The sequence below is a fragment of the Hippocampus zosterae genome, chromosome 8, assembly GCF_025434085.1.
Source record: "Hippocampus zosterae strain Florida chromosome 8, ASM2543408v3, whole genome shotgun sequence".
Taxonomy (NCBI): Eukaryota; Metazoa; Chordata; class Actinopteri; order Syngnathiformes; family Syngnathidae; genus Hippocampus; species Hippocampus zosterae.
The window spans coordinates 5,050,024-5,075,761 of record NC_067458.1 but is presented as its reverse complement, the minus strand read 5'-3'; the positions used below and the strand labels follow the sequence as shown (position 1 = coordinate 5,075,761).

The following is a 25,738-nucleotide window of genomic DNA, read 5'->3' as shown; positions in this document are numbered from 1 at the left end:
ACCAATCAAATGGCTTGCTCTCTTGAACAAACAGGCCGTTTTGGAGCTACAAAGACTCCACCAGAGGCCATCTTTATTGCTATTATACAGATACAATAAAATGTTGGCAGAGCAAGCCTGCCTGAAAGCAAGCAAAATGTACATACACACATTTCGCCATGCTGGCATGAATGTATCTTGAAAAAGATCTCAAACTAAAATGGGAATGTGGGTTGTTAGTTTTCCAAAAGAGACAATGAAATATGTGGCTGACTGATTTATGTTATCATTATTAGGTAAAAGCTGCCAAAAGGGTGTAAGTTGTGAGAAGTTCAGTTTTCAATGCTGTTCGTTAGTATGTTTTATTTGTTTGTTTTCCTGTTCTGACACACCTCCAATTGGAGTATTTGATTTGGCCTTCATGAATCCTTAAAAACCTAGCATTCTACACTGATGTTATCCGCCATCACACCGGTCCTATTTTCTGAGAGTATGGCAAATAATTAAAAAGAATGTCTGCAGTCTGAAAAACAAAAAAAGTGCTGCTTGCTCGGTACACGTTTGTTTGAGCTAAATGATGAAAAACTTAAAAATGGGGGCGCACCATCTTAAACTATTCATAGATGCATAAAGGCTTAAAGAGTACTTTTGATTTAACAGTTATAAAGCACTCTGACCCATATAAGAGGATCACGGCTGTAAAACTGTTGTCGAGTAGCTACAAAGAATATTAAAAGAAAAACCTTACAACAAATATTTGTGTGTCTTTTCTAAATAATGTACAGGCATGCCAAAATCCCCCTTCCGTCTCACTGTCAACACAACTTACAGTGTTTTTAAACTTTGTGTATGAACTCTCAATATCAGTAAAAATGTTCGAATATGCAAAGGCAGCATCCTCATTTTCCAATTTCTTCACAGCTTGTCCACAGGGCACCTTTAAATCATCCCAGGGGCCCGGATTATGTCAACAATGTCCACTTAACAGTCGGTCCACCGTCGAGGCTGCCTCCCTTTGTGGATGTCGGAATGGTTACTATCGTGGTGACATGGACAAACCACAGGACTTGTGCACCAGTGAGTCCCTCTCTGTCAAAAGTCTATACCAAAAAAAATAATAATTATGCAAAATAAACAAACCCTCAAAGCAGTGGTTCTTAAGCTTGTTAGAGGTACCGAACACAACCAGTTCATATGCACATTCGCTGAACCCTTCATTCGTGGAAAAACAAAAATATGACTTTTTACAAATTCAAGGTTTATAAAACACATTTATTAAGAACAGAAAAAAAGTAAATGAAATTTGAAGACATGTAAAAGTTTTTGTTTTGTCACACATTGACCACTGAGCGAACTAAATTTCCCACAGCACTGATTGGACAAGCAATGTAATGTGATCATCTGCAGCCAGTGATGGCTAAGCGGGCGTGTCATAACTAATTGACATGTTGAGTCAGGTGTGTCTTAACCTCCATGGGAGAGGCTCCGTCGAACCCGTGAGACCGATTCACCGAACCACTAGGGTTTGATCGAACCCAGGTTAAGAACCACTGCCTTAGAGGAATGTAATGGACAACATTGCTAGTTAAATGTTTTACCAAATTTGCCATTTCAACAGACCCATCACCAGACATCAGTCTTTTGGGGAGCATATGAAATGCATGGTTTGGAGCCTCTTTTTTCTTACAGGGCGTATAGTATAGTGTAAATGTAAATAGGAGTATAGTTAATGGGATGATCTGCCCGTTCTAAGTGAAGAACAGCAAAGAAGGGTTTGCTCCTCCCCTAGGAATTTTTGTGTAAGTGTATGTGGGGAATAGTGTGTTTAAAATATGTAAACAGTGATTATACTTTACATATTTGAGATAGACTACAGCAGTACACGCATTTACTGAAATTTTCATTATAAAACCGTACACAGTAATTAACATTCATCAGCATTGCCCTCTGAGAGAGACAGAGACTTGTGTTACTCTCACTTTACGCTCTGACGGTGCAGCCACCAATAGCCTCCAGCTACCTCCTGGCCAGCTATCCCCGCACAGCCGATGTGTTTATGATAAGACAATTAAACGGTATTGATGAGGAAGGAGGAGGTGAAGAGAGACTTGCTGCTTTTTTGGACAAACCCAACCCCCTCCCTCCCCCACTCTCGCAGGCTGGCTTTCGCTCTCTCTCTCTCTCTGTCTCTCTCTCTCGCACTCTTGCTTTCATTCTCTCTCACTCTCTCTGTCTCTCTCTCACTCTCTCTCTCTCTCTCTCTCTCTCTCTCTCTTTCCCCACCACGCATGTTGCAAACAACAGAAGAGACAGTATGACAGAGAGAGGCAGTCGTACTATCATAGAATCAACAGCACGAGGTGACACAAGGGAAGGTGCTGGGAGGGGCTGTGAAGATGCGCAGCCAATCAACTCACAGGAAAAATCCACTCTTGCTGTCATTGGTCGATGTTGCATCGGGAACCAATTATGCGTATGCGCAGCCAATCAGCTCACAGGAAAAATCCACTCTTGCTGTCATTGGTCGATGTTGCACCGGGAACCAATTATGCGTACAGGCATGTATAAAACCTGAGTCATTTGGCATTTTTTTTCCTGAATACAGTCGTCATGTACTGCAGGTGCGGCAAATGAAGCGCAATACACCCAGGGATCACAGTATAGCTTATTTTTTCCCACATAAGTCATCAGATGTTTTCTGCACTCCAGCTTTGCCTGTGCACATCTCACGTTTGTGATTGGTTGGTCCGAGCGATGCACTCAAGGACAAGCACAACATTGAGTTGTACATGCAGTTTTCAGCAGGGAAACCTCTCGCGCTGGGCGACATGACAATATATATAGTGAAGACAATGAATAACGTTAATACGTCAAATAAGCTTGAATTGATGGGCAAAAGCTTTCACTTTCAATCTGTTTGTTGCTGCATTGCCATTAGCTGGCAGACAATAAGTCCACTCCTGGAGGAGTGGCCTTGAAAATTAAATGTACAGTAATCCCTCCTTTATCCTTTAATCGGGACCAAAACCACCCGCGATAAACGAAAATCCGCGAAGTAGCGACCAATTAACATACAGACGCTCCCCAGCTTATGATCGAGATATGTTCCGAACGATCGTTCATCAGGTGAATTCCTTTGTAAGTTGCTTCAGTGCTATATTTTGTATGGAATGTATGTTTAAGGCTTATATAAGTATGTTTAAGGTTTATAAAAGTATGTTTAAGGCTTGTGTGTACCAACGGTCGAACTATTCATGTTGTATGCACGTGCAATGCTCACCATTTTCTCACCCGCATCAAGCTTCTTTATTATTGCCACTTTCATTTGAAATGAAATGGCTTGCCTCTTCTTTACACTTCCACTCTCACTAGAAGCCTTTCGCTTTTCACCAACCATATTGAATAATGGATACACGAGATATTTAACAACTGGGCAGAGGAAGCCGGATTCGGGGTGGATGCTGGGCGAGCTCTCACAGCGAGGGCCTCACGTCGGTATTAGCGGCGGAAAGAAGCACTACAGTGCCTGTACTTGGAAAAAGGCGCGCAATACAAAATTGAACTTTTTCGACATACCCGTAAAAATGTTCGTATGTACCATTGTTCGTAACTCGGATGTTCGTAAGTCTAGGAGCGTCTGTATATAAAAAAGAAATTGCCCCACGTGGGCCTTTGCGCTTGAGCATAGCGCACTAACACACACACACACACACACACACACACACACACACACGCACACACACACACACACACACACACACACACACACAAACCATTTTTTTTTTAATGAATGTTTGAAAAAGTCTGTGATGCTCCAAAGCCGCGATAAAAACGAACGACTAAATAGCGAGGGATCACTGTACAGTCAAACCTCGGTTTTTGACCATCTCTGTTATCGACCAAATCGGTTTTCGACCAAAAATTTCGAGTTTTTTTATGCTTCGGATTACGACCGAAAATTGGTTCGCGGCGAAACTGAGCGCACTTGAATGCGCAACTCGACTCCTCTCGCCTTCCTTACACGAGGAAGTGACGCTTCCTCGTGTAGCATTCCATTATGAACAGACGTGTTCAATAAAGATTTTTTTTTAAAAGAACGTTGAATGTGAGCAGACGTGTTCAATTAAGATAAAAAAAAGAGCGTTCAATGTGAGCGGACATGTTCAATAAAGATTTTTTTTTTTTTTTAAGCATCGTGATTGTTGACATTTATGCCAATCGGACTGTTATTTCTGCATTGTGTATCAGCCCCTAATAATGGCACCAAAGAAAGCAAGTGGAAGAAATAAAGCTGGTGAAAAAAAGAGGGGAATAGTGCGCAAAACTATTTAAGAAAGATTTGATAGCGAAATATTAATCAGTTGTTCGTGTGTCCGTGTTGGCTAAGAGTTCGGCCTGCCGAAATCGACGATCAGCAGCATCCTAAAAAAGAAAGACCATCTTAAAATCACGGATGTGGCTAAAGGGTCTCGTTTGTTTAGAGCAGGGGTGCCCAAACTTTTTGGACCGAAGATCTACTTTTCGATCAACTAACCTCCTTAAAGTGCTTCCCTGGGCCCTCCGAGATTCCTATTCTTTGCCATCGGTGAATTGTACACCAAGCAAACTCTGAAGAGAATAATCACGATAAAAGATAGAGCGCAGCAGCTCTGATTACAAGCTGCAATTTGCAGACTGCTGAGCGCAAACAACTTCCGGTGATGTAATCACGTGCCACCATAAATTCAAGATTTACCTGCTTTATTTTATTTTTAAAACATTTTTTGGTGAAAATGAGACTGATAGGATGATTAGGGTGCAGCGTACATTAACACAAAAAAATATATGACTAACATGTACAAAGACACACAAATGGTTGTTTTTTTGTTTTTTCTCCTCGACACTCCTCGGATCTACTTGGGACCTGTCTTAGATCTACCGGTAGATCAGGATCTACCTAATGGGCACCCCTGGTTTAGAGGAAGTGAGGAAACTTTTGCTTATTTTCATGAATGAGAAACAGCTTGCAGGGGACAGTCTTATTCAAGATACAGTTTGTATGGAGATAAAAAAGAATCCTAGCATTGCTCATGAAGAGTTTGATTTTCAAGCAAACAGAGGATGCTTCGAAATGTTTAGCTCTTTCAAGTTAGGACGGCCCACCGAGGGGCCCTCCGTCATCTGTCAAAACAAATCGCTGATCCTCGTCGTCAGCTGAGTACGTATGTGAACATGTTGTTCATCTTTTAAAGCTGAATTTCTGAAGATTTGAAAAGAAATTAGACAAACATAAGATTCACCTTTTTTTCTGTTTTCAAACATCCATAGTTCAGTGACAGGAGCACTTACACGGATTGGGGAAAAATTCAAATTCATAACATTTTACATTTTTCTAAAACTGTTCCAAAACTATGCTCATACTCCAAATAGTTCAAGAACAGCTACAAAATTACTTTGAGTGCACCTTTTTAGGCGTTTTTGGCAAAGTTGCCCTCATCCTGTAACAGTGTTACAGAATTTGTTCCCTCAGGGGAACAAATTGGTTAGGAAAAGAAGTGGGATGCACTCAGTGATTAGTCATGGGGAGGCAGCCAGTTCATACCGTAGCGTAGGGTTGCAGAGAGAGTCGGTAGGAGGTAGAGAGAGAGAGAGAGAGAGACAGAGAGAGAGAGAGAGAGAGATGTTAGTTACATTTTTATGTTACAATGTTAAAATTGGTAAAAATAGGGTGTAAAAGAGTAAAAAATGCTTTAAAAAAAGCTGTTTTCTAGACTTGGAAACAATTAAAATTTATTCTATGGATTATAATGGGAAACATGGTTTTGGGTTTTGAACAAATTGTTTTTCGAACAGCCTTCTGGAACGGATTATGGTCGAAAACCGAGGTATGACTGTATATTAATATTAAGGACAAGCGATTCAGAAAATTGATTAATATATAGTGAGTTTATTGAATGCACAGAACAGTACAAATGTGATTTGTTTTCATAATGCAGTACTGAGTTTTGATTTTTACTTTTGAGATCTGAAAAATAAGTTTTCAAAATTGCATTACAGTAAATCTTATCTTTTTATATATTTTTTTCAATTTCTGTCAGCGACATTATTTTCTAGATTTGTTCAAAAATATGTAGGTAAATTTACTTCTATTTATATTTGTTGACTTTATATAGCACCACGACTGGATGTCAAGTCAAGTTAAGTCAAGTCAACAGTATTTATAGAGCACTTTCAAACAGCCATCGCTGCATACAAAGTGCTGTACATGGAGCAATTTAACACAATAAATAATATATATTATATATATAATATATAATATAAATAATGCACAATAAACAGTAAGACAAATCTGTAATAAAGGCGATAGAAAGCACCAAACAGTAAAATCAAGAACAAATCTACCGGTAAGTCATGCTGAGTCGAATGCCAAAGAATACAAGTGAGTTTTGTGAAGGGCTTTGAAGATGGGCAGCGAGGAGGCTCGCCGAATGTTCAGTGGGAGGTCATTCCAGAGAGAGGAACCAGGAACAGAAAAGGCTCGACCCCCTCTGAGCCTCAGTTTAGTTCTTGGTACTTCTAACCAAGTCTGATCCACAGACCTGAGGATCCGGGCAGGTGTGTAGGGGCGCACGAGCTCAGAGAGGTAAGGTGGCGCGAGATTATACAGAGATTTGAAAACAAAGAGGTGGATCTTGAAAATAACTCTAAAATGAATGGGGAGCCAGTGAAGGGATGCCAGAGTAGGAGTTATGTGCTCCCTCTTACGAGTACCAGTCAAGAGGCGAGCAGCGGCATTCTGGACCAGCTGAAGGCGCTTAATGGAGGACTGGCTGACTCCAAAGTAAAGGGCATTGCATAATAATAATAGGCATAATCGAGCCAGGATGTGACAAAGGCATGAATTATTATTATTATACAAAGAATGCATTAATCATTTGATGCAGGTGTGTTTAACGTCATCAAAATAAAGTGAGAAAAGGTAAGCAGTCACACTCTGTTGTATCCATTTTTAATAGAATAACTGAAAGTATATCATGCTATATTATTATTGTGATATAAAACGGCCAACATTGGTATATTTTGTAGATTTTTTTTCCATATCGGCCAGCACTAGAAACCTATATTTTTGATTTTGAGATCCAGCTATCTATGTTATGGAACGTTCAGGGCAACAGTTCAACTGTAAAATGACACCAGTCAACACATTTTAAAGATTTTTTAAAAATTTTTTATTTTATTTTATTTTTTATGAGAGATGCAAATAAACTTTTCTTGAAAGGTTTTTGTGCCGATTCTGAATCTACCCTTGTGTTTTTCTCTTGCACATCAGGATTTCATAATAATAATATTACAACAATAATATCATATTTAGTAACATGTATGAGTTCTGCGTCTGGTTCAGCAACAGCTTGAATTTTTTTTCTTAAAGGTAATAACTTTATCCCATATAGCGCAAGCTTTTATTGGTCAAAGTCAATCAGGAAACATCTCAAAAACCTGAAATACTAGGAAAAAGATTTTTTAAATTACATACATACATTTTTTAAAAAATCAGTGTCAAAAATAGGTTAAGGGACACATAAAGCCATCTCTGATTAAAATTTGCTGTTGACCAGTGTTATAGACCAGTGTCAGTGCTGCAGCAGAATGCCATCATTTCATCTTCCACATTCCACTGGCTTTTCACTGAAGTGAAGATCTGTTTTTGAGTGTTGAAGGGGCTGCATTGCTATGCAAGACGAGCAGCAGGGTTAGAAACACACTCGCTGCTCTCAGCTCCATTGAGACGTGGTGGAAGTAGGTTGAGACATGAATCATTTCAGGCTGTCTCTGCAGCAAGTCAGATTGTATTTGTACGTGCGTGCGTGTGTGTGTGTGTGTGTGTGTGTGTGTTTGTGTGCGCACATGCATGTATACAAGTACTGTAGTTTACAATCCCTCCTTCAGTCTCTAATTGTTGTGAGGAGTTGCTAGATATAAATAAATGTTTATTGGGATTCTGCATTCAAATTTGTTTTTTGTTTTTATTTTTTGCAGATTCTTTTTTTTGGGGTGGGGGGCATTGACAATGCTACAAGGAGAATTTGCTTCCTACGTGCATGTGTACTATCTTTAGACATGTGCCCGTCCTTGCTGGCCTAGATACAACTTTATAGTTTTAAAATATATATAAATAATAAATAATATGAGAAATGTCTTTTTTTTTCCTATAGACGAAATGAAACAGTTGGCCACTACTGACAACAGTGAAAGCAACTCGCCCCAACAATGGCGGTACACGCACAAATTGATGCTGAAGAAAAATCAGGTTTTCACAGTGAAAAGGTCTTTGGTGTCAGGCGACGCTGCTTCACACTCGTCCCATGAATTGCCTTTGTCTTTCATTTCAAGGGCAAACATGAATTGAATTTTAGCCATTGCATACCCCAATAGTGAGCGACTTCATGTCATAAAAAAGAGGCAGCTTTCTTACTTTATTTTCAACCAAATAAGATTAGATGGGAGACAATTTTATTTTAAAGAGCGTTTGATGAAAGTTGATCACTGAGAACCAAGTCAACGTACTTTGTACACACAAAATGAAGCTAGGAAAAGAAAAAAATAAAGGCATAGATTCTCCAAACCTAAAATCATTAAATACAATTAAATTTGACTTAGCTGTGCATGTTAGGAGTGAATTAAACTGATGTTGTTTTTATGCAACACAAGAATGGCATCAAATACATGCTGAAATAAACTAACACTATGTCACAGGCGAAGCAAGTAATTTTTTTTTTTTTTTTTTTTTTTCATAAAAAGCTAGTAAAGATGTAAATGAAATGTTGAGGAGTGAGCTCAACCTCATTTGAGGATGGTGGAAATCATAGATCTACATAATTGTGTCTGTGTGTGTGTTTTTCAATTTGATGTTGTTCTGTGATTTCCGTTGTGAATAATAGAGTTGTGAATTATGAAGGAGAAGTACACTCTAGGTTTAGATTGTTTGTTTTATCATGCTCTCATAATCCCATCTCCTTCTCCAGGTGTTCCTTCAGGTCCTCGAAACTTGGTCTCAGTTGTTAACCAGACATCAGTGCAACTGGAGTGGCATCCACCACGTGACATCGGGCATCGTGAAGACTTGTCCTATAATGTGTTGTGCCACCGTTGTCACAACAATGAGCGACGGTTGTGTCAGCCATGCGATGACAGCGTGGCATATGTTCCAGGCCGGAGGGGATTAAAAGTAACTAAGGTGGAAATCAGCAAGCTGCGGGCCCACACATCATACACCTTTGACATACAGGTTTGTTTCATGGAATGGTGCATATTGTTTATTTATTGAAGTACCAGTAGAGTATTTTATTAGATAGTATAAATTGGTGAAAAAATATCTGGGACTCGGATTAGCTCAACTGCATTTTTTTTCCATTAAATATGAATTTAAGAATTCACGGACCATCTCCTATTCGACTTTTAAAATTGAGCTTTTTGCCAAATTGATTTTTGACCCTTTAAGGGCACCATATGTCTTGCTCATTATCTACAAAATTCAGAGGTGACCCAATAGATTCTGTCCATCTATCCATCCATCCATCCATTTTCTGATCGCTTTATCCTCACAAAGGTTTTGAGCCTCGCCCAGCTGTCTTCGGGCAGTAGGCGGGAGACACCCTGAACCGGTTGCCAGCCAATCGCAGGGCACACAGAGACGACCAACCATCCGCGCTCAACACTCACACCTAGGGACAATTGACAGTATGTTTTTGGAATGTGGGAGCAAACCGGGGTACCCGGAGAAAACCCACTCAGGCACGGGGAGAACATGCAAACTCCACACAGGATCGAACCGCCCTCTGCACTGTGAGGTCGACGCGCTAACCACTGGCCCACCGGGCCGCCTCGAATCTGTCACCACGTGTCTATTATTGTTGTCGCGACAGGTTAAAGTAATTACATGTCATTCATCTGTGTCCATTCACACATCCACAAAACTCCGTCTGAAAGACATAAAAATACCAAGGCCCGGTTTGCAAAGATCTTATCGCTTGTGTTTTCATTTTGTTCAATTATTTTATTTTATTTTTTTCGCTGCACCAATATTTTTGCAACTGTGCCCCTCAACATCATCACACTACAGTATTGTCTTTTAGATCAACAAAGACATCAAACTCAGGATTTACAAGATTGCTCGAGTAAAATTTTCTGATTATTAGGTAATTAGCTCAATAATTCATGTAAATGTTGAGGTCAGATTCCATACTCGTGTTTCCTTTTTTTTCAGTGTCTTCAAATGTTTTCTTATTAGTTGATAAAAGTATGATGAAATGAAATATACATCCTATGGAAGCAATTTCTCTTGTGTCGGCTTTTAAAGATGTCATCTTAAATTCAGTCACCTCTGCTTTCAAAGTATTCATAATTAGAAAAGATAATAGTGCAGTTCTTTTGGTATTTTGCTCGGCTTTGTACATGCAGACGCACCCCTCATTTGCAATAAAATCAGGCCGGTCGTAGCGAACGCTAGCTTAACATTGCGGAAACGTAAATAGACTTGCTGGGGTCCATGCATGACATTGGCACTGAAACTGTAAGATTTCCCCTTGCAGATGGCATCATCAGCCATGTACTGTATGTGACGTGGCCAATTGACCCCCTTGCACCTACAACATGTATGTCTGTGTGAGACCCCCAGGAGCCGCGTCACTCATAAAATGCAGTGAGGCATAACGCGTCTACCAGATTCACAACCACGCTCTATAGATAGATAGATAGATAGATAGATAGATAGATAGATAGATAGATAGATAGATAGATAGATAGATAGATAGATAGATAGATAGATAGATAGATAGATAGATAGATAGATAGATAGATAGATAGATAGATAGATATAGCGGTATATACTGTACTGTATATAAATGGATATGTGTCTTTTTTTAGGCCAAGCGTAGTTGAGTTTCTGTTACCAAATTAGCAAGTGTGTCCGGGGGGCTGCAGCTCCGTGCGCCGGAAAGCCCAGTAAGGGGTGTCTTGTCCCAAATACATTAAACTAGACTTTCCCAGGCACCCAAATGAAGTCGTGCAGAGCACATGGGCCCCAATCTACCAAGATATGGCCCTTTATCTCACCAAAATGAAAACTGCATCACTCAGATCGCCGCTTTTGAATCATGTGCATCAAAACGAGCAGAGATTCAAACAGCTTCTCCCCCGTCACCTTTAACAGTAACTCAAATCTATAGTGGCTCTTTGCAAATTTTGCACACCCCTAGGATAGTGTTACTGCACATATTGTAGGTCCAGCTCCCCACATACTGTACTTGAACAACTGTCGTTGATCAATATTCAATAGCCCTCGACACTTCAAAGTGCTCAAGGACTTTCTGCATAATTGCACACCTAAAGTTGTACAGTACCATAATTACTGCTACTGGTCACTTGAAAAAATGGTGCAACGATTATTTGCACCAACTGCACGTCATAATATTGTAAGTACCGCACCACCAATCATTCTATCTCTGCTTGATGACTGCACATTGTCACACAGCTGACATTGGGCGGTCCTACTACACAATGGCACCCTTACATTATTGAAAGTCTTTCGATACTTGTCATGTCTTTATTTGTCATAGTTGCTAGTTACTGCAATAATAGTGTAGTTCATACTAGTGCTGTCAAGAGATTAAAAAATGGTGATATTAATAAATTTTGATCTGTAATAATTGATTGAATCAATCTATATTTATATCTCATCTAAAAATTGCTGAGAAAACCCCTATTTTCATTTTAAATTCATTCCATTATTGAGTATTGAGGCAGATCAAAAGATTCACAAAAAAGTGGTATTATAAAGTTTGGGTTTTTTTAAAGACTTGAACAGATGCAGTCCAAGCCATTTATTTTCTGCTGTATCACTGTTTTGTTTTTGTAAATCTCCAAATAATTACAAAATAAAAATAAAAGAGAACACCAGGTCCATCAAAAATTCTTAGATTACCATATCAAAAACAGTAAGAACAATTTTCTGAGCTGAGTACTAAGTACTGAAAACGGAACTTGCTTCAGATAACAAATAAAACAGACCCTTAAATCACAGTGCTGTAAGTGAGCACTTCAGAAATAACACTTTTGATCATGACAAAGTAAAGTGCGGAAATAAACATCAACCACTTCTAATAGTCGACAGAGGACACAGCAGCTATGCTGACTTCATGTCTCGCACGGGGTGTTCTTCTCAAGTTTAGTTTGGCGAAGAGCTTTGTTCATTGCTCCATTGCTAACACCTTCGGTACAGAACTAACGTTACCCGTGGCTGCACTCGCGATTGGGTGCATTGATGTAGGAGGCTAAACTTGAGCTGCTTCCTTGGTAAGCAAACTCCTTACAAATTAGGCACAACACTCTACCTTTATCAACAGTGCAGTCACGGGTGTTTTTGGAATGCAAATTGTCCATTCATTGTGCCGAGAACTCTCACATGCTCCTCCATTTTCATCTCTCCTCTCCTCACCGCTACTTACTTAGCCCGCCCAAATCCGATGGGAGCCAATCAGCTTATGCTAAACAATCCCAAACATAATAACTGCCAATCAATGTCCGCTTCAGGCTGTGACGGAGAGTTGTTTCCCCACCCTCAACAAGTCAAACACATAAAAAGGATACTGTATTAGAAAAAGGCAACCCACCTACAGAAACAATAAAGTTAGAGATTAAAATTTAGATTTACGCGATTAAAAAACATAACACGCTAAATATGACTGTAATTAATTATTCACAATTAATGCGATAATTTGACACCTCTAGTTCGTACTACTAGAGACAAATTCCTTGTGTGTTTTACATACTAGGCCAATAAAGATGATTCTGATGATTTTGAATCTGATTCTGATCAAAGTCTGTATCTTATCAAATCTTTAACAAGCTCAAGGTTAATTCGTAAAATGAAACGTCTATGTTATATGCTTTGAATCTTGGATGATTATCACAGCACAATTTTTGGGACACAAGTTAAGAAAGGTACTTTTACAAAGTTCCATGACAAGTTCTTCAAGGATTAAATTAAATGCTGTTACACGGCCCTGATCTTAAGTATCTCATGTCTCATCAACAGCAGGCTGGATGTCATTGCTCAAGGATACATGAGGAACTAGATAACCATGCTGAATTTTGATTTCTTTTGCACAGTTTGCAGGTATATTTTATCAGGAATCGCTCCAATAGTCGAATCGTGTAGATGCTTTAAGGCTGTAACTGAATTTGACCTTCAAACTTTGATCAGGAGCAAACTTTACCATCAGGCCTCTGTGCCTGCTGCAAGGTCACCTGTCTTGTAACTGTCATCTCAGTGTCCTTTTGAGCGCAGTGTGGGATTCTGTCATGGTGTGTGATTGAACTGTGACTTGCTCATTTCTCCCTTTAATGATGCCACTTGTCAGTTTGGTATGTCTTGATACGATTAAAAAAAATCTTATCTAGTGAGTTTGTAGAATCTGCTCTCAATAATCTTGTATACACACTTTGATACAGACAGAAGCTTTATCTTAAAATGTCTCATACGAGTTGGTTGAATCAATATAAAATCATCCTCATATTCATTCATTCATTCATCTTCCGAGCCGCTTGATCCTCACTAGGGTCGCGGGGGGTGCTGGAGCCTATCCCAGCTGTCTTCGGGCAGTAGGCGGGGGACACCCTGAGTCAGTTGCCAGCCAATCGCAGGGCACACAGAAATGAACAACCATTCGCACTCACACTCACACCTAGGGACAATTTAGAGTGTTCAATCAGCCTGCCATGCAGATTTTTGGAATGTGGGAGGAAACCGGAGCACCCGGAGAAAACCCACGCCGGCCCGGGGAGAACATGCAAACTCCACACAGGAAGGCCGAAGCTGGAATCGAACCCGGTAACTCTGCACTGTGAAGCCGACGTGCTAACCACTGGACTACCGGGCCCCCCTCATTTTATTTCGTTAGTATTAAATTAATGGTAACGAAATTAAATGACAACGATACAAAAATGTATCAAATAAATCTGCTCACCTGCAATTTATAATGGCGCATTGTAGTCACCTTCGTGCACTAAAGTTCGTTCAATCTCAGCTGCTCAACATCGTCAGTTATTTGCTGGTGTATAGCCGATTCTCAAAATGCAAATGATCTGTTTACTTTATTTTCAAAGAATAGTTTGTTTTGTTATTGTTTGGTTGGTGTCTTATATAACACTGCGACATTGCTTGGCTTTTCTGCTTGGCTCTCGACGAAGGCGGACGCTTTTTGCACAGCTCCCCTGCCCTCCCGCCTTTTTCCCTGCTCGCCACTTAGTCTTTTCTGCTGTCTTTATCTAACTTTTTCCCTAGCCTCCTACCGTGTTTTCATCCGAAGAAGTAACCATGGAATTAGTTGGCTGGTCTCTCAATGTAATCGACAAAATTTTTTTGACGAAAAGAGCAGTCAGTGGGGAGCCTTCTTTCCCTCTGGGGACATTTGCTGCCTGATATGCCTTGGATCCATGGAGAAAGTGGAGACCGGTGTGCCTGGCAATACTGTCCGTGGAGGATGTGGAAGACATCTACATTATTGGCCTTTTGATAACAGGTATGCTGCTGTTTGCTGTTGGCAGCTTTCTGTTCTATCGCAAAATTCGACCGACGGGAGCGGCTCTATTGGAAGTGAAGAAGCTGCCGGTCATTCTGGACGGTTTGGCGCGAATGTCCAACACTCAGACTCAAGTGGTGACTGAGCTCAACCGCAATATTGTTGCGGTTTTGGAGCGACTCCGCGCGATTGACAACACCATGGAGAGGTTGGAATCCATGCTGCGGAAAGAGTTTTTTTTTAATTCGGCTGATGGGCGCCAGTGAAGAGATACAGGACTCAAGGCTGTCTGAAATTGTTGGCGGCTGTCCCTCCAAAACGAACAACGCTATCTGGCCTTTCCCCTGGATGGAAGTACACATGGAATCTAGGGCCCCCACCATCACCCCCCTCCTTCTCGGCCATGGACTGATAAGCCGGGACTGTCTTCATGATGAGCAGACCTCGACGAAGCAGCTATGACCTGTACACGCATACACATACACAACTGGACAACCACACGCGCATACACATCCTTGTTATCACCGTCTTCATCGTTCCGATTCTTTTTCCCCCATGACGTGTTCCGATATGCAGAGCGCAACGGGGACCGTACAGCTGGTCATTCTTGGCCGCGTCGCGGTTACCCCCCTCTCCTCCCCCTCCCCCTTCCCATTCATCCTCCCCCTTATTACATGTTAGGTCTTGTGACTTGTTGTAACTATCATATGCTTATTATGTGCTAGGGTCTTTTTTATCCTGGACTTAAATTATCCTCGGAAGAGGATAGTTCGAGCGTGTTTTTTTTCCCCTCTCCCTACCCAGCGTTTTCCTTTCTGAATTCTGATTGTAATTTCCCCATTGGGGGACAAATAAAGGATATCTTAATCTTTATCTTAATTGCGCAATTTATTGGATAGACTTTGGGTGGCATTTTATTTAGTATTTTTAAATCATCTTTTTATTTTTGACAATATCTATAAATTTTGTTTCCTGCTCTTAATTGTGAATGCATACTTGATGGTTTTAAATCCTCCTCAGATTAAGTGCTGCTTGACGAGCCTATATTGTATTGTGTTAATGTATGTGACGTCACTGAAGGCCAAAGGTTGAAATGCTCGGCCGGCCACTGAGTGTGCCCCTGGAAGTGTTTTTTGCGACTACATTTAATTCAGTGCACACTGCTTCTCCTGCCTCCCTGCTTTTTTGCTCTTCCACCATCACGTCCCACATGACAGAACAATCCGACCAAGAATGGAACCCGCAGGATTTCCTCCATTTCTGGGTTTGTGCTCTATGTGCCGCCCTCGTCATTTCTGTCCAATGGGAACGGTGATCATCACACGCGACAGTGTGACAATACAATATCTTTATTAATATAGCGCGTTAACAACTGTTGCAGCCGCAACAAAGCACTTTACAGGACAGTTAACGCAGCGGCTCCTCTTGTTTTATGGTGAGAGGGAAGATATTTCATCTGTGCTGTATGTTACACATACAGTACATTTGGCAATAAAGTTTATCCAATCCAATCCAAAGAAATAACAAACTATGATGTCACAACACAACATAAGACATGGACAGTCGTAACTACTATTCCTGCAAATGCCTTGTTGTTTGAAGCAGTTATAGATGAAAGAGAGAATCAAAATGTCCCTGCACCAGTGGGTCAGAGACATCATGCTCAAAACGTGCATGACGTCCCATACATCTGCTACAAGCTTGGAAGTAAACAAGAAGCTGTAGCATCCATTGATGAAAAAAGAGATTTGCTCACTTCTCCTGTGACATTTCAATCCACTTAAATTCCGAGCACAGGCTCTCAGTTCCAAATACGCATACACGATCCACACCGACGCTCCTCTCTCCTCATCCTCAGCTCTGGCAGCCATCCATCCTGTCTCACCAACTGTTGTACCAACTGTCTAACAGTGGTGACGTCTTTACTAAACAAAACAGTGCTGTGTTTTACTCATTACTGGGGCAAATAACTGGACTGTCAAGTGGCGACAGTCAAATAGCGCCGACATTTATCCCATCAAAATCAGTGCTGGTACATGCATGCTGCCAAGAGGGTGCAACCATGAAGCATGGATTATTCTTCTTTGACCATTAGCATGACCAAAACAAATAAAATAGAGTTCAGTTGCCAAATGTACAATGTGAATATGAACTGCACCAAATCAAAAAAAGCAAATCTGCTTTTGGTCCAAACCAAACAAGGGTACCAAAGGACTTTTCTGGGTTGTCCCTGGGGGCTGGTGCCGGTGGTACATGCCCGGCGCACCTCACCAGGGAGCCGTCCACTAGGCATTCTAAGTAGATGCCCGAACTACCACATCTGGCTCCTCTCAACATGGAGGAGCACTGGCTCGACTCTAAATCCCTCCTGGATGACCAAGCTTCTCACCCTATCTCAAAGGGAGAGCTCAGACACACTGTGCAGGAAACTCATTTTGGCCGGTTGGATCTTACTCTTTTGATCACGTCCCATAGCTCTTGATCATAGGTGAGGGTAGGAATGTAGATCAACTTCATATTTCAATTTCACATCTTCTCACATCACAGCAGACACAGTACCAATTTGCCTCTTGATCTCCCACTCCATTCTCCCCTTTGTAGTAAGCAAGATCTGAGATACTTGAACTCCTCCATTTCGGGAAAGATCTCATCCTCATCCAGGAGAGGTCACTCCACCCTTTTCCAACAATGGTCTCAGATTTGGAGGTGCTAATTTCCATCCCAACCATTTTACATGTGGCTGTGAAGCACTCCAGGAAGATTTGGGAGATTGTGACTTCTTGGTTTTGCCTCGAAATTCTGTTAATGAATATTCTGAACAGAATTATTGACAAAGGGAAGCCTGAGTGGAGTCCAAACGTCACTGGTAACATATGCGACTCAATGATGGCAATGCATACCAAGTCCAAAAAACACATGTAGACCAGCTGGACTTACCCCCATTCACCCTCGAGGACCCTGCTGAGAGTGTTGAGCTGGTCCTGTGTTCTACGCCTGGGACTAAAATCACACTGCTCTTCCCGAATCCGGGATTCTTTTTCCCAACTGACTCTTCTCTCCATCATTCCTGAATAAACCTTATCTGGGAGGCTGAGGAGTCTTATTCCTCTGTAGTTGGGACACACGCCAAATGGAGTACCACAACCCCAGTCTGCAAATCCAGAGGCATTATCCCCAATGTCCAGGCAAAGTTGTAGAGGCTTGTTGACCAGAACAGCCCCACAACATTCAGAGCCTTTAGAAAGTCTGAGCAGATCTCATCCATCCCTGGAACTTTGCCACCGAGGAACTTTGTCACCGCCTGCAACAGGTTTCCAGTCTTCCTATGTGGGAAAATATAATCAGAATCATCTTTATTGGCCAAATATGTAGAACACACAAGGAATTTGTCTCCGGTAGTGCACGCTGCACAAGTATCACCATAAACAAAGACATGGCAAACAAGTATGGAAGGAAGTTATGTGAACCGTTGTGCGGTAGTACCACCCAATGACAAGTGTGAGACAATGTGCAAAGAATCAAGCAGAGCTAAAGTGACCAGTGGTAGGATACAATACTATAACAGTTGGTGCAGAAAATCATTGAACATTTTAAAGTGACCAGTAGCAGTATTTTCAGTACAAGTGTGTACTACACGTATGTAGTACAAGTGTGCAATTATGCAGGTGTCCTTGAGCGCTTTAAAGTGTCTGGTGCTGTGGAATATAGATCAGTGACAGTGGCTCAAGTGAATACAGAGCTGGAGCTACAATGATTATAACGGTAATGCTGTTCCACAGGGTTGTGCAAAATTGCAGAGCCACTATACAGTTAGATTTAGGATACTGTTTAGGGAGTTAATGGCTAGAGGGATAAAGCTGTTCAAGTGTCTGCTGGATTTGGATCGGTAGCGTCCACCTGAGGGGAGTAGCTGGAAAAGGTGGTGGGCAGGATGCGGGGGGTCCAGTAGGATTTTCCATGCCCTTGTCTTGGTTCTTGCGGTATGCAAGTCCTCAAGAGTGAGTAGAGCGATGCCGTTCTTACTTTCCATTGCAGTTGGATTTTGTCCTTTTTTTTGTGGCGGCCCCAAACCAAACCGTGATGGAAGAACACAGGATTGATTCGGTGACTGCCATGTAGAACTGTTTTAGCACCTCCTGTGGCAGGCCATGCTTCCTCAGCAGCCTCAGGAAGTACATCCTCTTCTGGGCCTTTTTCAGGTTGGAGTTGGTGTTGACCTCCCACTTCATGTCCTGGGAGACTGTGATTCCCGGGAACTTGAAGGTCTCGACGGTTGACACAGGACAGTTAGATCGGGTGAGGGGCAGCTGTGAAGGATGTTTCCTTCACCACGATCATGTCTCCCGTCTTGAACGTGTTCACCTTTAAGTTATGTTGGCTGCACCAGAGCTCCAGCTGTTCCACTTCTTGTCGGTATGAAAACTGTGGTGTCGTCTGCGAACTTTATGAGCTTGACGGCTGGGTGGGTTGAGGTGCAATAGTTCATGTAGAGAGAGAAGAGCAGTGGAGCGAGTACCCATCCCTGTCGGGCTCCAGTGCTAGTGTTGTGTATTGATGATATTGTTCTTCCCAGCCTCACTTGTTGTGTCCGTCCTGGCAGGAAGCTGTGGATCCACTTGCAGATCGTAGGGAACACACCGAGCTGGAGAAGTTTGAGGGTAAGGAATTCCAGAATGATGGTGTTTAACGCATAGCGGGAATCCACAAACAGGATCCTTGCGTCGGTCCCTGTGCCGTCGAGGTGCTCGAGGATGTAATGCAGCCCTATGTTGACTGCACCCTCCACAGACCTGTTTGCCCAGTGGGCAAACTGAAGAGGGTCCGGCAGGGGACCGGTGATGTTCTTTAGGTGGTTCAGCACAAGCCGTTCAAAGGACTTCATGACCACAGATGTCAGAATGACAGGCCTATCGTCGTTCAGTTTCGATGTTGCTGGTTTCTTGGGAACTGGGATGATGGTAGACTGTTTGTAGCAGGATCGGACCTCACACAGCTCCAGGGATCTGTTGAAGATTTGTGTGATGACCAAAGCCAGCTGGCCAGCGCAGACTTTCAGGCAGGAGGGCGACACTTTGTCTGGCCCCGCAGATTTCTTGATCTACTGCTGCTTGAAGAGGCATCTCACATACTGTTTGTGGATCTGTATGGCAGAGAATGAGGGTAGGGGTGTGGATAGAGTAGTTTCTGGTAGAGGTGGGCATATGTGGGAAATGGGGGTGTCCTTTTCAAATCGGCAAAAAAATATGTTTAATTCATCAGCCAGACCCTTACTGGTCACTGTTTGGGGGGATGGTGTCCTATAGTTTGTAAATGCTTTCAGGCCATTCCACACATATGCAGTTGTTCGCAGAGAACTGTTTTTTCAGCCTCTCTGCATAGCTTCTCTTCACGATGTTAATTTCGTTTGTCAATTAGTTTTGGGCGTGTTTGTACAGTGCCCGATCTCCACTTCTAAATCATTGCTGTCTGTGGAACGAAGAAGTAGATAACACAACAATAGCTGCCGGGACTGAGCGAAAAATGAGCATCGTTTTGTCTCGCCGATGTTCATCTTGTCTATGTTTCTCTGAATGGGTTGTAACTGGGAAGGGAATTCCTTGTGCGTTTTTTGCATATATGGCCAGTAAATCAAGATTTTTGATTTTGCAGCCAAGCTAATAACACATCCACCGATCCCCAGATTGACGAGCAATGGTCAAACTTTTTGCTTTTTCATCTGACGGAGGAGACTCCTCTTTTACACTCGAAACAAGCCATGTGCACTTATATGGTGTACAAAAGCTTAGGAGAAAGGTGGTGCTGTATTCATTTGAAGCTTGCATGATGAAGCTAAATGTATCATTTAAACTTACAGTACAATTACATATTTGTACTGTATTTAACATACAATGCTTCACAAAATTAATGTAATTATAATCTGATGTGCTTCATGCAAGAAAATGTATTAAAATAGACCTGTTCTTCTGCCAATACCATGCGTTTGACATGAGAGCATGGTGTAGACAGCGAGATAAACAATTCTCGAAGATGAGAATCCACCGTTTAGTATTTTTATGGAAGACTTTCTTGTAAGACTGCATCCAAACAAAAACCCAACACGAATGTTTGTACAGCATCCCATTATGCATTTGAAATGACACTCATGTAACAGAGAAGTCCAAAGCTCACAAAAAAACAATCTAATCTGCAGGGAGAGGATCCTATCAAAGCAATGCCAATGTAGCAAAAGGAAGTAACTTAACAAAACAAAAATACGAACATCTTTTAATACAACCAACACTTCTCCTTGACATTTACATGCAGGCTACTGCTAATCGTCTCCATCTGGCATGGCACTGAGACACGTTGTACCACTGAATAAAAGCACTTCGATATTGTCAGTGTGTTTTCTGCTTCGAGTCTGCATAAAAGCACTTCGACATTGTCAGTGTGTTTTCTGCTTCGAGTCTGCATAAATATTCTTATCTTGGCACCATCGGATTATTGTGACAACAAGCCATAAGAAATGGCAAACGATTGCAAAGTTAATCCTTTGAAGCGTGCTGAAAATAGTTCGACTGGGATGTTATTTGAGCGGTGACATTTTTACTGACAAAACCACAAAATGCAGCAGATGGGCCAGTACAGGATGTCGTTTCCAAAATTCATACTTGTATCAAGCACTTATTTGCTGTGTTGACTTTGAAATGAATCAGCTGAAGAGTGTATTTAATTAAAGCAGTTATGGAAATAACTGTTTAATTAATTACCTCACAGATGATAAAATCTGTCTGCGACGGCAATGTCAGCCAAGAGTTTAGGAGTTGTCTGTAAGCAATGTAAAGCATGCATTATAAAACTCACTGGCAGTTTCTTTTGATAGACCAGCATAATATGATGACATCTGGTGCAAGAATGATCAAAAATCAATAAATAATTATGCATATGTTTGACTGAAACTGTTAATAAGCCACTTGTTTAACAATATTTGTATTTTTGTGGTGTTGTTAGCAGTGGTGAAGGACTGTTGCATCATATTGATCCAAGTAGATGTTTATAATATTTTGCCCTATGTATCAAAATATGTAAACGCCCTTCAGTGCAGCAAGCATTGCAGTTAAATATTGCAAAACATAAAGATAAAAAACTTGGTTACCTTAACACAAAACAGAGGATATTTTATATATATTTTTAAGCATATTGGTGGGACACAGTTCTTGTATTGGGGATCATTAAGGTGTACATGTTTCTAGCTTTAGAGTGTATGTGTTCTTTGTGGAAATGTATTTTAATCTTGTTTTCCATGATTCAAAAAGCAAGTTTAAATGACCATATATGTATATAATGTAAATTGCTGATTCTGTTACTATTCTACAGGCAGTCAATGGAGTTTCCAACAAGAGCCCTTATCCCGCCCAGCAGGTGTCAATCAACATTACAACCAATCAAGCTGGTGAGTGCAAAAGCATTGTGTCCGTGAGCGGATGTGTTTACGGCCATCTGTGGGGTGTGTATAATCGTACCCTGGGGCACTGTGGATTATGTGAGTAAAGAGATGTCTCGGGGGTTATAGGAAATTGCAAAAACTGCAGCCTTTCACTTCATAGAACATATTCTCGACTTGCCACGTCTTTCTGACCCCCCCCCCCCCAACCTCTGTGTTCTTCCTGCAGCTTTCACCATGCTGTCATTTTTGCCAATGCCTTCCTCTTAGTTCTCTCTCTGGCCATCAACCACTTGCCCTACACTCATTCCAGTCTCTGACTACGTACTTCTCACAGACTGTGAAGTCAATCAAGTTCCTGGTGCCTCAGTACTTTATAGAGATAGACTCAAGTGAAATATCTATGTGCATTCAGATTGAAATGTTCCTCTTCTATTCTGGAAAATGCAAACTAATTTCCAGGATACCCGAGGTAGAAAAGAACTATAGACGTGACAGCCCATTTACCATCACAGACTCCATTCATCTATACATCCATTTTGTGAACCGCTTTGTCCTCTCGAGGGTTGCGGCCTTTGGAGAGGAAGCCGGGGACACCCTGAGCTGGTTGCCAGACAATTGCAGGGCACACATTTGCTGATAAAACATTGTTCGGTACTCTAGTCTAATATCCTGAGTCCCATAAAACTTCTGCTGTCTGTCTCTTTTTCTCATTTCATCCCTTCACCTCTCAAAGTAATGTCGTAATGAGATGAAAACCAACATAAAAATCCCATCAGCAAAACCATAAATACACATTTCACTACAACAGCCACTGGCTCTTAAAATTAGGTGTAAAATGCACTATCGTCCTTATTCTTTCTACCCCATTAGTGGCAAGCACATATTGATGATGGAGTAACATGTTTCTTCCATGGTTGTAAATAATCCGACCGATGTCATTGTATCATTATATATTTGCATAATTCTCATATAATATAATGCTAACTGTGTGCACCTGTGTGTGCATTTTTAACAGCTCCTTCAGTGGTACCCATAATGCACCAAGTGAGCTCAACAAGCCGCAGTTTCTCATTGTCGTGGCCGCCCCCTGAACATCCCAATGGAATAATCCTCGACTATGAGATACGATACTATCATCAGGTATATTTTGATAACTAATGTGTGTCTGTGTGCTTTTTCCCTACTGTTCACTGCCAGCAGTCAATTAAAGTCAGTAAAGTGGGCGAACCAAACACAGTAATATATCAGTTATCAAGACTGTGAAAGCAGCAGTGATGACACTGCTTGCTCATCTTATCTCACCGTCACACTGCTTAAATAAACAACCGTTCAGTCATCGTGCATCACAGAATAAAAACTGGATGTGTCATGGATAAAATTTTAACTTCATGATTATTTGCTCCCCTCCGTGAGCCGTCACCCCTCCGTGAACCGTTACCTTGCTGTGGTGGAGGGGTTTCTGTGTCCCAATGATCTTAGGAGCTAAGTTGCCTGGGGCTTTATGCCCCTGGTAGGGTCACCCATGGCAAATAGGTCCTAGGTGAGGGACCAGACAAATCACGGCTCATGAAACCCTTACGACGAACAAAATAAATGGAACCCTGTTTCCCTTGCCCAGATGTGGGTCACCGGGGCCCCCCCCCCTCTGGAGCCAGGCCTGGGGCTGGGGCTCGTTGGCGACCGCCTGGTGGCCGGGCCTGCACCCATGGGGCCCAGCCGGGCTTAGCCCGAAGAGGCAACGTGGGTCCCCCTTCTCATGGGCTCACCACCCATGGGAGGGGTCAAAGAGGCCGGGTGCAGTGTGAGCTGGGTGGCAGCCTAAGGCGGGGACCGTGGCGGTCCGATCCTTGGCTGCAGAAGCTAGCTCTTGGGACATGGAATATAGCCTCACTCGCAGGGGAGGAGCCGGAGCTGGTGTACGAGGTAGAAAAGTTCCGACTGGATATAGTCGGACTTACCTCCACACACAGCCTGGGTTCTGGTACCAATTCTCACAAGAGGGGTTAATAAGATAAGATAAGAACACCTTTATTAGTCTCGCAATGGAGAAATTCCCGATTCACAGCAGCAAAGTTATGAAAGGAAGAAGTACAACAACAAAATATAGGAGCTGCTGGAAAGGCAGCCACTCAGGCGGCGCCATTTTGAAGTCAAAATAACAAAAATAACACAACACAACACATAGGACACAGACTGTCGTGCAATCTTCACCACTTTTCTGCATAGACTTGGCTGTCTGAAGCAGTTATAGATGAAAGAATAGAGGATCAAAGTGTCCTTTCACCAGTGGATCAAAGACGTCATGCTGGAATGTGCACACGTCTGCTACAAGCTAAGTTTTGAAAGCAAACACGAAGCTGTAGCGATCATTGACAAAAAAGAGTTGGCTCACATCTCCTGTCCCATGTAAATCCACTTCAATTCCAAGCCGCGACTCCCAGTTCGGCTTGGAATTCAGTTCTCCCATCGGCGCTCTACGCTAACGCTCGTTTCTTCTCATCGTCGGTTCCTCAAGCCTTACATCCATCTGGCCGCAGACCGTTCAACAGCACCGATCTCTCCGCTGAACAAAGTGGGGCTGTGAAAAATGCTGCCCATAACAGGCGCAAGACACAAGCGCCCCGGGACTGTCCAGAGACGACAGTCAAATGGCGCCGACATTCCTCCCAGGCAAAAACAGTGCTGGTATACCCATGCTGCCGAGAAGGCGCAACCACCAAGCAGAGTTTCCTTCTTGATGAATGTCATGGCCAAAAGATGCTGAAAAAAGCCCACATCAGGTCCACATGACGTAACAACAAACACAAAGTGACAAAACAAACCGAAAAACAAAAAAAAAAGCAAGGCTCATGAGAGCACTTGCCGACGGATGCCTACTCGGGCACCATCTTGACCTCAAAGACTCTCTTCCACTCTCGAGTGGCCCACGGTGAGAGGTGCAGAGCAGGTGTGGGCATACTCATTGCACATATGGTGTCTATATGTGCTCTTGGCACCAGGACACCCTTGGTCGCAGTTTGATGATTGACTGTGGTTGTATCATCGGATTTGCGGCCGCATGTTTTGGACACTCGGGTGAAGAGAGGGGCGGAGCTGTCAACTGATCACCACCTGGTGGTGAGTAGGCTCCGATGTTGGGGGAAGATGCCGGTCTGACTTGGCAGACTCAAACGTATTGTGAGGGATTGTTGGGAGCGTCTGGTGGAATCCCCTGTCAGAAGGAGTCAACTCCCACCTCTGACAGAGCTTTTCCCATGTCCCGGGGGAGGCTGGGAGACATTGAGTCAGAGTGGACCATGTTCCGTGCCTCTATTGTTGAGGTGGCCAATCTTAGTTGTGGCCGTAAGGTGGTTGGTGCCTGTTGTGGCGGAAACCCCCGTACTCGCTGGTGGACACAAGCAGTAAGGGATACCGTCAAGCTGAAGGAGTCCTATCGGGCCTTTATGGCCTGTGGGACAACAGAGGCAGCTGACGGGTATCGACTGGCCAAGTGGAATGCAGCTTCGGTGGTCGCCGAGGCAAAAACTCGGGCGTGGGAAGAGTTCGGTGAGGCAATGGAAGCCGATTTCCGGACGGCCTTGAGGAAATTCTGGTCCACCATCCGACGTCTCAGGAGGGGGAAACAGTGCACCCTTAACACCGTGTACAGTGGGGATGGGGCGCTGTTGACTAGACTCGGGACGTTGTGAGCCGGTGGGCGGAGTACTTCGAAGACAATCGTTTCCAGTCAGAGTAGGACTCCGCCAAGGCTGCCCTTTGTCGCTAATTCTGTTCA

The 25,738-nt window shown here is 42.5% G+C and overlaps 2 protein-coding genes across 3 annotated transcripts in view; one reads left to right on the top strand and one right to left on the bottom strand.

Moving 5' to 3' along the window:
* The window catches only part of LOC127605636 (ephrin type-B receptor 1-like), a 152,037-nt gene that overhangs the window by 78,038 nt on the left and 48,261 nt on the right, over positions 1–25,738 (top strand). For both annotated transcript variants that reach the window (XM_052073340.1, XM_052073339.1), the window contains exons 6-9: positions 901–1,056; positions 8,982–9,244; positions 21,894–21,969; positions 22,979–23,103. In XM_052073340.1, the coding sequence (XP_051929300.1) occupies positions 901–1,056; positions 8,982–9,244; positions 21,894–21,969; positions 22,979–23,103 (620 nt within the window). The remainder of the gene's footprint in view (positions 1–900; positions 1,057–8,981; positions 9,245–21,893; positions 21,970–22,978; positions 23,104–25,738) is intronic.
* The window catches only part of LOC127605690 (uncharacterized), a 130,897-nt gene that overhangs the window by 95,607 nt on the left and 9,552 nt on the right, over positions 1–25,738 (bottom strand). The window lies entirely within an intron of this gene.